We start from the raw sequence: 15,637 nt of genomic DNA, 5'->3' as shown, positions 1-15,637 counted from the left end.
CAGTGATAAACACTATTCATGTTTTAAAAAAAGCCACTACTTCGAAATATTTTGAACTCATATTCTTCTATGCTATTTTGAGCTATTTTTGTGAAGAAAAAGGAAAATGGTAATTGAGAATACCAAATGAAGAAATATTCTTTTGATTATTGGGGTTTCTGATGGATCAGTCATTTTTTGGAAGTGCAGAATCACATGTAGATGAACTCTAAAATCATAAATTTGGAATCAAAATTTATGTCACTATTACTGGCATTGTAGTTATGGGTTCACGTTTTGAATAGATGAAGTTATAAGTAATGTCACTTTTACATATTAGATTTTTATTGAAGTTTTACTGTTCATCAGCTTTCAAAGGAATTTGTGTAGTTACATAGCATGATTTCTTGTAACGATTATTATTTCTTCAGAAGACAGCCATACATAGTTTCCTTTAACGGATCCTTAGAGTTGTGTACTTGCAAAGGCAAAGTTTCTAAGAACAGTGAGGCAAGGCATATCACACATGTGCTATATTACAACTTTTCTGTGTAAATGTGAATTTTGGTAGATCATTGTTTATGTTATGAAATACAATTTGTTACTATTCCAATTGTTAGTTAGATTTTTTTGTCCTGATTTTTGTTTGCTTCAATTCTAGTACTGTTATTTTAGCAATCATTGATGCTCTTCAACCACTTAGTTTTGTATAATTAAGTATAAAACTCCGTTCTCATATGTTGAGAAACCACTAAGAATTCTACGTAAGAGGTAGTGCACAGTCCTGCAGATGACCTCAGTTTTCTCTGAAATCAAAGCAGGTGAATGATGTTTAGTCAGAGCAGGTAAAATGAGCAGCAGGCCAGGAGATACCTGCCAAACTTCCAGCTTCTACACACAGACACGCACCAGGAGACCTAACAGATTTAGTCCATTTCCCTTGCATTTTTGGAGTGTTTTGTCTTGACAGCAAGAACGTGTCAGGTTGACCAATTTTCTTGTGGGAATGGACGCTGTATTCCGACATCATGGCTGTGTGACAGAGAGGATGACTGTGGAGATGGAACTGATGAAATGACATCATGTGGTAAGTAAGTTTTCTCTTGGGGGAAAAAAGTAAAATTGTTCTATAAAAAGTTAAACGTGTAGGGATCTCTTCTCATGTGAACTGAAAAATAGAAAAATTATGAGGGGCTCTTTATTTTTATATGGACTGATAATGTTCTTTATGAAATATCAAATACAATTTATTTGATTAATAAATAAACCTAAAGCAAATGGTAGATTTTCTATTAACGAGTTTTTAACCGCAATACCAAATGTGCAGATCAGTCAAATTAACACTTTTCTAATTTACAGCCCATTATCAAATACTGTCACCCTCAAAAATTGATATTTTTCTTGGTCACATACCTCTTCACATGGTCCCCCTCAGCATATTCTAGATGTCAATAAAATTAGACTGTTTCAAGTCAGAACAGAAGGATGTTTTGATGTTGTATTTTGCAGAAAAAAAATTGGTCTGTCTTGGTTATATCATGAGAGAGTATCAGCAGCCCTGTGGAATTGCTGCTTTCCTGAGGTATTGCAAAGAGAGGTGCACTCTCTTTAATCTCCTGCTTCCAAGCCATTAAGGTTTTCATAAGTCAGCATGACTGCCTTCATCTCTTTGGCAGGTCACAGGTAACTGCTGTGAGTCTGAGAGCAAAAGGGTCAATGAGCTGTCTGCAAAAGATTCTGTTCACAGGGTAGTGTTTGTGATGTTATTTGACTGACTAATATGAAATTAGTAAATGTGTCGTGATATAATAGGATATATTTCTGAAATTACTTTTCAAGAGTTTTCAAGAAAGAATGCTGACTGGTAGCATCAATCATGTAAACATGAAATGACAGGTTGTGCATAAAAAAAATTAAAATCTAAAGTGTACTTGTTAGGATACTTAGTAGTTAGACCTGTATTTTTTTCTCTGATATAGCCGATATTGTAACTTGATTCACTGTTGTAGAAGTACACTTTTTTCTGATCAGAATCAACCTATGAAAGCAATGTCACTTATAAAACACTACCTTTTTCTTTCTTTAAGCTGCTTAGTGCTGTAAACCTATTTTTAGTTCTGTTACTAATAGAGTTTTTCTGAAAAAATCTCTATACCTGTGAAGCAATTGCAATGTAGAATGAGGAAGAAATAGAAAGTGAATGCATAAATGAAAGTTGTAGACTGATGTCATGATGCCTTGTGTTCCATAAACATAAATCTCCAGGATCTCAGTTACCAGAGAATCTATGGAAGGGAACATGTAGGAGCCAATCAGTAAATTCTCCTCATCCATAATCCCTTAAATTGTTTAATTTTGAATTATTCATGACTGGCAACCAGCTAATATCCATTAGTTGAGTTTACATTGTCACTTTCTAAGTCTATGCGCAATTCTTAGCATCTCCATCTTCTGTAACTGCAATCAAGATTTTTCAGGATTTTTACTTGTAAATTGTTCACCTGGAATATTCATCTGTTTTCTCTAGTCTTATTTCTTATTACTTTCTTCCTTTTTCTCTGGTTTTATATTACTATTAAAAGAAGAAAAAAGAAGCTAATATTATATTAGCAGTAATTAATATCTCTTCAATTTCTTCGAAGAAGATGATGTGTTTTATAAAATCTAAATCAAATTAAAATCATTATGTGAGTGAAAATGGGAATATTATTAAGTTAGACTTCTAATTGCCAGGCTTCAAATCAAGTAAGATAGTTGTGTACAGAGGTGGTAGAGGTGATCCTAGTGGACTCACTGTATTTTGCAGTCTCTAAAATGGTAACATTCTCTGTAATGGTACAGCATGGCACCCATCTGGCTAGCTGTACCTTGTGTTCTTTGACACCTTATCAATATGGGGATGTTAATGTTGTCTCTGTAATTCCTTCTCATGTGTTTTGTCTGATATCCTGGCAGCTGATCTGGAATATTTCTTCAGATCATTTAATTAACATTTATTTCACCTGCTGTTTTTTTTCCTTTAGACCAAACTTTACATACATTTCATGTTTTAGTCTTGTTTCTTTATTCTCGAGCACAGTGGTTCTGTAAACGTGTCAAATATTTCATTTTTTGTTCTGCCTTATAATTTGATGGCTAATGGGCATGCTAATGGCATTTATATTTAGCTATTCTATTTAGTGGTATATATTGTTTTCTATGAAACAGTTAAAAATTCTTTTTGTATTCACAAGTGTTAATATAAGAAATAAAATCATGATTTGTTTTTTGTTACCATTACAAATACTTGATTTTTAACTCACCAATCTTAAACTATGAACAACTTTTGTCTCCTGTTGATTCAAGAACTTAAGCATACTTATATTGACATATAGCTGGGGTAAGCAGGACTGGAAAGATGATGCCAGAATCATAATGCATACACTTTTTCTTAAGATACAACCAGATTTACGAAGCAGCATGTCACTTCTGAAGATGATTTGGAAAGAGACCCTCCTCGTGAAAGAGACCCTCCTTGTTTTTCAACTGCTTTCCTAAAGGAAACAAGACTTGTGGTTACTTTTTGTGTTTGTCTGTCAGCTCATTGTCGTACCATCTGCACAAAATAACAGAAGAGTAAAAGAAGTATCAAGGAACTGGGGCTTTTACAAGACTGCTGGATAGCAGAGAGAATGAGATTGGTGTCCACACTGTGGAGAAACTTCACTGTGAGCTCAACAGACACCTTAGTTTTGTCTTTCTGCAGAGCAATCAGTACAGGGATGACTGAATCAGCTACAGGATGGGCATCTCTGCTGCAAAATAGGGAAAGGAAAGGAGTGCTGGGGAGACCCCATAGGGATGATGATGGGAAGTGTTGTGTTTGTCCTCTAGGATGTGGGAGGGAGCTGTGGATGATGGTGGAGGCTGGGCATATGAGAAGCAAACACTGGAGATAATGCAAAAGCCTTGGGAAGGCTGCGGTGGGCTGAGAATCATGAGATGGGAGCAGGGGGTATGAGGATAATCACAATTCGTTATAATTCATTTCTATGTCTTTATAGAGCTCTTGGGTAGACAAATCAACATAAAGAAAATAAAGTCATGAAGGCATTCATGTATGGAAAAGCAAAAAATTACACTTAATATACGAGTTAAATTTGTGGAAAAATTGTTAAACAATTAAAAAGCTAAATTAAAATTACATTCAGGTTTGTTTGGAGCACATAAGGCGTATATTGTAGCCAAGTACCATCGTAGTTGCACAACGCCATTATTTGTCTTTTTGTTGACTTGTTATCACTGTAAGGTGTTCCCCCAAGAAAGACAGCATTTTTTTTTTTTATTTAAGAAAAAAACCTCCAACTTTCTAGGAGTGATTGACAAAGTGCTGTCATCAGTATTAACTTTTCTTCTCACCATTTTCTGTGTTGAAGCAGAATAATCCCTTCAGTCTTATGATGTTCTTGGTGACCTCTAAATTTTACTAATTTGATGCAACTGGTTTGGTTCTTCATGTGTGACTTTAAGCCAAAATTAAAAATAAATAAATAAATAAATAAAGCTATAGAATTAACTTAAGTATTTTCTGCACCGAAGACTGCAAGAGACAGCAAATGCAAATCAGAAGTTCTTTGACCAAGTATTTCAGTTCTTTTACTAAGCAAATGCAATGTTTATTCAGTGTGTTTTAAAAGTTTAGTAAAACCCTTCAGTACTGACTAATTATATGGCCTCATTGTCAAAACATTTGTCAAGTTTAGCTTTGTCAGCTCAGTTGTGACAATGCTAGAACAACCCAATGTAGTTAGAGCAACTGAGTAAAGAATGTGCTTGGAGATTTGTTCTCATCTGGGGCAGTTTTGGTGTGGCTGACAGGACTATGTATCATCTTGGATGTTTTTCTGTTGTGTTTAGGATGTACTGTGTATTAACTTCCAACCTGAAATCCTTTAGTGAAGGACAACCTTGCCTTTTAAGTGGTGGGTCAGGCAGATTTTTCACGTTGGCATTTTGGTTTGCGTTACGTATCGGTTACTGAGAAGTGTCTTATTCTCTTGATGGTCTGTATAAAGAATTTAGGGTCCTCCTTATTCATTTTGAATCAGGTTAGGCTCAGATTGTTTCCTACGAATTGCCAGGTTTTGTAAAGTAGATTTTCCAAACTGAATGGGTGCAAGCACTGTTTAACACGTTAATGGTATGAATGAACATACCTGGCGATGTCGTTGATTTTAGAAGAAAAAAGTCTGAAAAAATATTCAAGTTGTTCTGTGCAGAAGCACATCATTAGACAATTATAAAAACAAATCCGTGTGTAATATTGATGAGTCTCTATGAATGATATTGTCTCAGTTTTCTACTACTTTTACTGGAATGCTTGGAGGAAATGATTGTAAATACTGACATTTTACTTTTGTGTTTTATTATGTCAGTGTACAGTAACTTTATTTCTTGACTGTTCTTTTGCTTGGTACTTAACCTGCTCATTTTATAGTCTTCTATTTCTTGTCTTTTACTCACAGCATTACTGAAATTGGAGAACTTTTTAATATAAAAAAACCAAACACGTTGAAAATATGGTTTGCATCAGTTGTCAAGCTGTAATTAGTCATAAATATTAGCATGCTTAGTGACAGACAGCTGTGGTCTGATGGGAATATAGGACTGTGGTGTATGACACAGAATAATGCATTTCAGTGGTCCACGTTGAGGAACTACAGAGTTTGTACTAGTATTTACAGTTTAAAGTATTTTTAGCCACTCTTTTTGGTCTCTCACCTTTTTCTCCTCTCCAGATTAAGCATCTGGCAGGTGCAAATGTTTGATACAATACACTTCTGTAACTTATGTGTGTAGGAAGGTAGAAGACTTAGTAAAGAGGGTATGCATTAAATAGTTTTTTTCTTTTTGAACACTTTCACAGAATTCGCAACGTGTGAGCCACTAACTCAATTTATATGCAAAAATGGAAGATGCATTAGCAGCAAATGGCTCTGTGATTCAGGCAAGTATGAATTGTTCTGTATTGGAAATGAATACAGTGGATATTACATAAATATTGCTTTGGTACTTACTCTTCTCTTCTGAGAATGATATTGCCAATTTGGCTGGTAAGTGGCCAGAGAATAAATATAGCATTTTTAGATTACTGACCTGACCTAGAAAGCAGCAATATTGGAGCTTCTATATAAGGAATGATGCAGTGGATATAGTAATAGCTACAAATAGTATACTCTGTAGAAGGAAGTGATGTCATCTTTCATTATTAAAAAAAAGCTATCTTATATGAAAATGTTTTCTACTTCTAGAAAACAAAATAGTACCAGTGACCAAAATACCTATTTTTTTTTTTGTTGTTTGTGGGTAAGTTGAATTTAATATATAACATCCCTCAAGACAGAAGACCAGAAAGATTTTACAATATTGTTATTGTTATTGTCTGAAAGAATACATATTTGAATGACAGCTGTTCAAACGAATCTTTTCTCAGAGCTTGTGATGCGGGAGTGATGTCGTGCCAATCCTAATAACATTGGGTTATTTTTTCATTGACCATGGTACTTGATATTACTGTAATTTTATGAAGCTGACAGGAATTTATAGCTGTAAATGAACAGATTCCCCAGATTATCACAGTATGCTTACTGAAATTCTGTGCAAGGAGACCCTTTTAGTGTTTACCTAACATATTTACCTTTTCCCTCCTTTGGTGATCACATTCAAATTATGGGAATTACCTTAAGATCATTGTAATGACTACAATGTTAGAGCAATGACAAACTATATTCCATCCTTGTTTATGTGCTGCTGTCTTGCTACACTTTGTACTGTTGCAAGTACATGGAAACAACATTTGTAATACTAGTGAAAAGAAATTCTGACATCAGGTTTTCGTTTTAGTTTATGTGAAACTCTTTGTATTGTCCTTAACTGTCTCAGTTAACTTAGCAAATCACTGAGAATAAAGTAAAACCACTGTGTTTGGAAGCCTCTGTAGTTTAAAAACGATCAAAGAGGAAAACATACAGCTTTCTCGTGCTTGCCAGTGTCTGTGATTGAATAACTGTGAATAAGTGTAAGGGTTTAGACTGTCCAAAATGACTGAGAGTTAAGTGCTGTTGGTCAATTAGAGTTAAGGAATTACTTGCGTTAGAAATAATTTTACTATATGCCTGTGGGCAGTAAACATAGTATTTTATTTATTGCATGTTATTTTTCTCTTGCCTTTTTGGAAATATCTTTTCTCCTCACGTCTTTTATTAAGATTTTTTTATCATTTGAAATAATTTCAAAAAAATATTTGCAGATGACGACTGCGGTGATGGAAGTGATGAACTAGGCTGTGTTCACTCATGTTCTGCTGATCAGTTCAGATGCTACAATGGCAGATGTATCCCAAGCCATTGGGTGTGTGATGGTGACAATGACTGTGGGGATTTCAGTGATGAAACCAAAACAAACTGCAGCAAGGAAGGTTAGCTGTTTTTTTTCCTCCTACGTTTTAATACTTATAAACATAGATAATACTTTATTATAAATACAAAGGACCTGTCTTCAGTCAATTGAAAAAGAGAAAATGCTTTTAACCTTGATAAAAGTTGGAATGGGAAATATGTCAAGTGTAATATGATAATACAGAATTGTATTATAGAAGAAGACTGCATTTGAAAACAAAATAGGTATTATACTGAGATAAGTTTTGTAGTTTTTGTACTTTACTGAATTATGTTAAACGTAATGTTTGTCCTTTTACAGAGATGTGTGCTGCCTAGATAAAGAGACAATAAGCAACATTGCTTAAGTTGCCATTTATATTTTCTTTAATGCATGATCCAAGATTTTGGTTTTGTGTGGTGTGTTTTTTTTTTCCTCAGTGGTGTTACTGAAGCATAAAAATGTTTTAACAAACTACAGCCCCATTTAAAATGCCATACGTTGTATTTATTTGGGTGGGGAGAGAATGGGTGGATGCTTGTAGCAAAGGGTAGAGAATAATTAGATAAGAATGAGGGAATATTTTTCTCTCATATATTTCTCATAGTGATTTTTCCACAACAAAGTAATTCTGAATGACTTTTTTGGCTCTTTTTCAAGAGTTAATATTCTAAATCTAGCTACAGACCTCATACAAATAGATGAATAGCAGAATGCTGTGCATAAGTAAAGTATTTAAGTTTTATACATTTACAAAATATATTGTTATTTATCTATATCAAAATAAGTGATCTGGAACTAGACTACTCACTTTCCTCCTTTTCATGTCCATCTCAGAGCTTAAAGTCCTGCTCTACCTTTATATACAATACCAATCATGTTGAGATTTGCACTACTGTCTCTGAAATAGCAGTGTGTCTCTTTAAATAGCACTGTTTTTCACTCTTTTTGTCAGTTCATACGCCATCTGTGTCCTGCTCTGCTACATGGTGTAAACTTGTCCTGCAACTCATATTTGTTTTATTTATCTTAGAATAAAGGAATTCAGATTATTTAGGAAAGAAACAAGGCAACTTCTAATAAAATAAACTATATATTTATAGACAGTGCCATAAGAATTAATTTAAATAATGCTTTTTGTACAAACAGAAATATAGAAGTTTACTGTTACTTTAAGATATGTTTTTAGTTTGTTATGAAATAGTAGAAATGCTTACAATGGTAATAGTTCAGGGAAAAGAGCAAGGATAAAATTGAAAAAGCCATCATCTAGAAAGTGCTTAGAGAGTTAAGTATGTGATGAATATTTAAAATCACAGTTATTGTATTTTGAAACATTCAAGACTGGTTCCGTAGCTGCACTGAACTGAAGTTCACTGCTGTGGAATTCAGAAAGGCTGTGATGACTCTGCCAGTGCTGTACTAGCACAAGCCAGGCAGATGTTGGGGCCAGAACTCTTGTGTCAGTTAGAGCAGAGGTTTGCCACTCATCTTTTGTGAACTTGAGATGAAGGTTGTTGGAAAAAAGAGAATGATGAAGAAGGAGCGAATGTAGCTTGCGGTGAGAGAGGCAGGGCTTACAAAGCACCAGGAGAACTGAATCAGCCTTGGCCCCTCTTACCTCTCCAAATTCATTCTTGTCTGACAGCTGTGCAAAAAGAAAAAAAAAAAATTAGAATGACTAATTGGTATTTACCTTGAGCCCCTGGTGGAGGAGGGAGTGTAGGGAGTGAGGAGTATAAACAGCTTGTCTGAAGCTTTTGTTGGAGTGATGAGTTAGAAAGGAATAGTGATTTTTGAGAGTTGTACTTGGAACTCTGCTTTTGGTTTTGGTTAGGAAAGGGCATTCGAAGTCATTGTAGACTTGGCATGGAAAAAACTCACAAGCGAGTTGTTCAACGCAATTCTTATTTTTCTAAGAAACTCCCTCACCCGGAAGATGCAATGGGAAGGAATTTCAGTGCAGTCCTGATGGGAACTGTGTTCCTGAGTTGTGGCGCTGTGATGGAGAAAAGGACTGTGAAGATGGTAGCGATGAAAAAGGCTGTAATGGAACTATACGACTATGTGATGAAAAAACAAAGTTCTCCTGCAAGAGTACAGGTATATACTTGCAGATACGTTTTACTCTTTTCTACTCATTGTGTGTGTGTCTGTGATTTGATCACACATCTACTTTTTGAGTACGACTTTTAATGTTTAATACTACTGAGGTGATGTTTACTTATTGAACTCATACCAGGCAAAGAATATTAATATATTTCCCCTAACCTGTTTTCTTAATTACAATATAAAATGGATGGGGTCTGAGATAGCTTAAAGCTGAAGCTGTTGTATATGATAGTACATCAAACCAAATACTTAAATGTAGGATTCAATAGTACTTCAAAGTCCAGATATTTTCTTCTGTTTTCCGTCTTTGGCCCTAGAAGTAAGTTGATTGAAGTAGCATCAAGTAATTAGCTAGAAGACTTCAAAGAATTAGAACTACAGAAATTAGAATAGCAATATTGGAAGAAAGTACATTCTTTGAGAACATTTAAAATCAAATTTTGCTACGTATACCTCATGAAAAAATGATAAAATAATATGACAATTTTTACATGAGGATATTTTGCAAAATAATGCTTAGATGGAACATTTTCTTCAGGAACAGTCCAGTTAAGGAAGAAATTAATGTATGTCAGCATTGTATTAATCTTTTTGCAATTTCTTTCAAAGCTCAATGAATATTCGGAGTAAAATAACTTTTAAAAACAAAATTTAATTTAGAATATAATAAATTGTAATATTGTTGCCATTAGGCAATTATAATTACTACAGGAAAGGAGAACCCACTCCAATGCCTGTGTTATAGCTAAGCATAATAAGTGTTACAGTCTAGTTACATGAGCTCTGTCCTAAAGTATTTGTGATCGTGTATGGATAAATTAAGATACTTCATTCAAATCTACAGTGTGAACAGAGTTAATTTTTAATACATGATCTACTTTTAGGATGTCTTACAAATGAGGTTTGCTGCTACTTTGTAGAATTATAGAATAGTTAAGGTTGGACAGGACCTCAAAGATCATCTAGTTCCAACCTCTGTGCCATGGGCAGGGACACCTTCCACTACACCAGGTTGCCCAAAGCCTCATCCAACCTGGCCTTCAACACTTCCAGGGATGGGGCATATGCATCTTCTCTGGGCAACCTGTTCCAGTGCCTCACCACCCTCAGAGTGAATTTTTTTTTTCTTATATCCAATCTAAATCTGCTCTCTTTCAATTTAAAGCCATTGCCCCTTGTCCTATCACTACACACCCTTGTAAAAAGTCCCTCTCCAGCTTTCCTTTAGGCCCCTTTAGGTACTGGAAGGCTGCAATAAGATCACCCCGGAGCCTTCTCTTCTCCAGGCTGAACAGCCCCAACTCTCTCAGCCTGTCTTCATAGGAGAGGTGCTCCAGCCCTCGGATCATCATGGAAATATCATGTTAGGAATCAATTGTGATGGTTTCATCTGTAATTATTTTTCTTCCGCCAGTCCTGGAAGGAGCAAAACTACTGTTCTGAAGGAGGCATGCTGGTAACACAGAAACCAGAAAAATGAAAAAAAAAAAAAAAGCACAAATTTTTGTTTAGCTACTTTTCTGTTTAATTCCATATGGTGAGACAAATGACTAATAATGGTTTTATGAGAAATAAATTTTGTTATGATCCTCTCAGGTTTCAGAATAAATTCCATTTTCTCTGTGGATTATTCTACAGAAATAATACTGTCTGGCTTCTCCATTTGTGAGAATTGTTGAGATGAGGAGAAATTGGTTAATTCTCCCCTTATAGATTGCCAGGTGGTGGCATCTGATTTCCTAATACACAATATGACAGATTTAGGTAGGAACGTGTGTATGGGGAAAGGTGAAACAGCCAATATGTTTTGAAGGAAATTACAGTTGGTGAGAACAGTAATAGTGAAATGTTACTGCTCACTTTTTTGCTTACTTCTTTTTTGTTTTATGGCTGTAAATAGTAGCTGCAGGGTCTTTCCTTACTTTAGATTTTGTTGGCTCTGCTTAATCTATCACAATGCCAGAGGTTTGAGTGTCATGTTACAATTACAGCGTTTGTCGGCCTTCAGCCAAATGGATTTTTCTTCTTAGGCTAATGGTGGTCTCAAGAACCCATCATATCCAGCCCCCTTTCTGATACGCACTTAATATCCAGTAGAGGGTATTCTACAACTTCTACAGCTAGCCTTTTAGTAATTTGCCTCTAACAGTTGAACACTTTTTCCTAATGCGTCATATGAATCTGTTGCAAGCTTAGCTGATTGTCTTCATCTTTCCACCGGTGTAAAAATCTTTTGAATATTGAAAGACTTTTGTCATATGTCCCCTTAACCATATTTTTTTGTTAAATAAACAAATATTTGGGTTTTGGCCTTGAATGTCCTCTATTTTTATTTAATATTTTTAAACCTTTAGTATTTCTGTTGGTCTCACTTGAACTGTCCCACCGTCCAGGTCTTGAGATGTGGTATCCAAAGTCAGCCAAAATGCTGCAGGGCACTTACATTAACAGATTTCAGGATGATGTTTCTAATTTTGTCAGGAACATCACACAGTTGTTTGTAGTGATGTGTGATGAAAAATATACCGGAGTTGGATATGAGATGCAATAACTACGTGATTGAGATTGACTACTGTTGGCTGCTTCTAGCCAGTTGTTTTCTGCTTTTAAATTAGATTAGACTTCTTTTAAATTAGACTAGACTAAATTAAATTAGTCCAAGATCCAACTTCCTATTTTAAATTCTCATTCTGTCCTCCAAAAATTATTGCAGGCATGTACTTCATTTCAGTTTTATGTACTACATAAATCTGTCCTTTTATTCTATTTTCCTACTTTGCTCTTAGTAGTACTGGACCAAGAGCAGAATCTGTGCAATCTCACTTGAAAAGTCATATAATTACTCTAATGATCATAATCAAGTACTTCTGTGAAGAAAAATGCCAGAGAGCCATGAATACTTCAGTTTAGTAAGCGGTAGATCTGAACTGCGTTGTATATTTGTCATACTTAGTGCTTTTTATATTTCTTTCAAGAAGCAGTTAATTTTGTGTCTTACTACTTCTATTGCTACTCTGTGGGCTATTATTTTGCACTTCTTTTTTAATATATGTTAATAGTATACTAGAGAGAAAAAAAAGATGAGGGAAGAAGTAGGATTTCTTTGGAATGGAAAATAAGGAACGTACATAGAGAGGAAATAAGAGGTGATCATCACAGTGATTCTGGAAGAGAAGGGCAACAGGAATAGTACTGTTTGAATGGGGAGCGTGAGACAAGATGTGATTGTGTGAGGTGTGACAGAGAAGAATGGAGAGAATTTAATATTGAGGAAGGCTGGGAAGGAAAGGGTTTTTGAGAAAGATGTTGATGAGGGAATTGGCAGGGCTCCCCCGCATATTCTGTGAGAGATGAAGAGGAGAAAAGGGTTGCTGTGAAGAGATATGGCATGAGCAGAGGATAAGATTTGGTAAGAACTTAAGACTGGGATGCATGAAGGAGTACAAAGGGTGGATGGAAAGAATATCAGTCATAAGGTGGGTTTACCAGCATTGCTTCCACTTATTCCCTGCCTGCTTTATTTCCTCTCTCACTTGTCGATATTGAGCTGCACATCTTGTACAACTGCTCTAATAACCTTTTTGAACGTAACAATGGTTCAGAATGATGACATTTCTGACTGAAAAGGTGGATTCAGTTCACGTAAAAAAAATTAAAAAGAAACCACCACAGCAAATAGACTAGAAAATGATATATGTTGTTCCAATTCTGTTTTTTATCCTTGGTTCGTGTTATTGTTTTCTGCAGTAACAACTGTCGTCTTTAGGTCCTGAATTTTTTTCTTCTGTCTCATCCAGGAGATGTTTATAAATATCTGCTTTCTACTAAAAGCTTTTAAATACCAGAAATTACCGTGTTCTTGAAACAATATAGTTCTAAGTCTCAGATGTGTTCTCCAGGACAAGCAAGATCATTGACCATCACAACATTTTAAGTATGTTGGATGAGAACATTCTTTCACTTTGGTGGGAGTGAGATTGAGTCTATTCTGTAGGTTAGGATGGTGTTACAGCTTTAGGCAGTAAGAAGTAACAGTATGAGAAAACTGAATGCAATTAGCACTCCACCAAAGTAGTTTTCCTACGGTTGAATATATAATCAGTCAAAAAACTTTCTGGGCTCAGTATCTCAACAAAGACTGAACAATATAGAAAAAGCTCATTCTGTTGTACTTGCTAATATTTGTAGGAAATAAAAAATGTTGCAGAAGCATTTGGATCAGGCTCTCCCACACACTCGTTGCCTCAGAACTTCTGATTTGACTACTTTACGCATATTTCTTCTGTGTTACACAAAAGAGCTATGGAAAAATAACAGATATATTCATTGAAGCAATTACGTTATGATGGAGTTTTACTAAAAAGGTTCCTGGAAATCAAACCTGAGTTTCAATAAGGGGCAATAAAGCAAAAATACTTCAGTGAATTTTATATAATGATTTCAAGACAGTCATAATACCTCATTAAGCCTATCTCTCTAGAATTTTGGCAAAGATTAATTCCTTGTAAGTATATTGTAGTTAAGAACATGTCATAGCTTTCATAGTGGAAGATGAATCTTTTATTATAAAATATATCTTCATTAAGGTAAGAGAAAGGCAGGAAAACTGATTTCCTCTGTAAACATTTGTATGTATAAAAGATTAAAAAACAGATTAGGAGCTTTACTGGAAGCAATATCAATTTACTCTGCGATCTGGTTAGTTTGCTTGACGTTAGTGTTTTTCATTAGCTTTCCTTCAACTGCTGTGTTATAATAATATGCAAAATAAATGATCATTTCAAGATGATAATGAATATGGACACTTTTTTGAAGCACTTGTGACTGCATGTAAGGATAAACTGCATACATGCCATGCATACAACTTTATTTTCATGTGTCTGTGCAATTCTGTCTTTTCAGTGTAGGATGTTTGGGACTTTGACCATTATAGAAAACGGTGAAAGCTTTTTATGGTAATTGACACCACTCCCTGTTTAAGTTTTTCAGGTGATTTTGTACTGGTAAAATAATGTTCTGTTGTTTGAAACCACAGTCGCTGTAGTATGATCCTGAAGATTCACTTCTTGCTGTTCTTCATCAAAAGTGAAAGCAGTCTCACATTTGCTTGTGGGACGCTACAGAAACATACCTTTTTCATTGCTCTTGTTTCACTGTCTTTTTATCCTGTTGTCATTCTGTGAGGATGACGACATCCTTCCTGTTAAAAGAAGACTAAAATATCAAACTGAAATCATTATCCTAATTTTAAGCAACTATTTTCTTTAAAGGAAATTGAAATCTGCTACTGTATTACGGCAGACAGTAGAGTTACAGTTAGGAACAATTGCTATATCGTGTGGACAGCTGTACAGAATCTGTTTTGAAGTGGTTTTGTATTGAACCATTTCATGGGTGATACAGAGTAAAAGACAGCCTGTAGTGAATTTGCAACTGATGTGACCAAGGAGATTAGTATTTTACCCTAGTTGATTATTTCCCATGCTCACTCACTTGCTTCTTCCACAAAGTCATAATCCGTCTCAATTTCCTGTTGGAAAGATTGCTACTAAACTGGGAAGGTTGGGCAGAGAGTTGTGTCAGTTCATGTTGTGCAACAGTTTGTAGTTACCAGTCTCAGGCATAACCAGCCAGTGCCTGAGCATCCACTAGCATTGTTGTCAATGAATCCACACATTTCCAGGGTCTTCCTTCTCATTCCAGCCTGATTTTCTCTAAATAGTTTATAGGAAGAAACACAGTGTAAGATCGTCTTCCTAACCCATGGTTCTACCTGTTGTCTCTTTATTAATTGCAGAATAAATTATGTGCCACTTCTGTTCAGTCCAGGTGTTATCAAAACTTACAACTACTAGCCCATACTGGCTGTAGCTAGCAAGTCACAAGTTTATGCTTGAAAGTTGAGGAATAGTTTGGGACAGGAGCACACACGCCTGTAAATGGAAACATTCACGATCTCAGTTATATTCACCTATTAAAATCCCTGGCTTGGGTGATTCTAGTTTGAACCTGTATTTTTTTAAAAACGAAATCATAACCTCTTTCTTAATCACGAGATCGTCTTCCATCTCTAAACATTGATGGTCCGCACAAAAGTGGATTTCCACCCTCCCTTCAAGGAGTTAAAGAA

The 15,637-nt window shown here is 35.3% G+C and overlaps 1 protein-coding gene across 1 annotated transcript in view; it reads left to right on the top strand.

The window, feature by feature from the left end:
- Positions 1–15,637, top strand: part of LRP1B (LDL receptor related protein 1B) — a 583,373-nt gene that overhangs the window by 315,124 nt on the left and 252,612 nt on the right. Inside the window, exons 18-21 of the mRNA XM_086616175.1 lie at positions 950–1,066; positions 5,885–5,965; positions 7,268–7,435; positions 9,316–9,498. Coding sequence (XP_086472301.1) covers positions 950–1,066; positions 5,885–5,965; positions 7,268–7,435; positions 9,316–9,498 — 549 coding nt within the window. The remainder of the gene's footprint in view (positions 1–949; positions 1,067–5,884; positions 5,966–7,267; positions 7,436–9,315; positions 9,499–15,637) is intronic.

Source organism: Tauraco erythrolophus, chromosome 8 (assembly GCF_009769465.1).
Source record: "Tauraco erythrolophus isolate bTauEry1 chromosome 8, bTauEry1.pri, whole genome shotgun sequence".
Lineage (NCBI taxonomy): Eukaryota > Metazoa > Chordata > Aves > Musophagiformes > Musophagidae > Tauraco > Tauraco erythrolophus.
The sequence above is the reverse complement of the archived record's forward strand: the minus strand, read 5'-3'. Positions and strand labels throughout refer to the sequence as shown.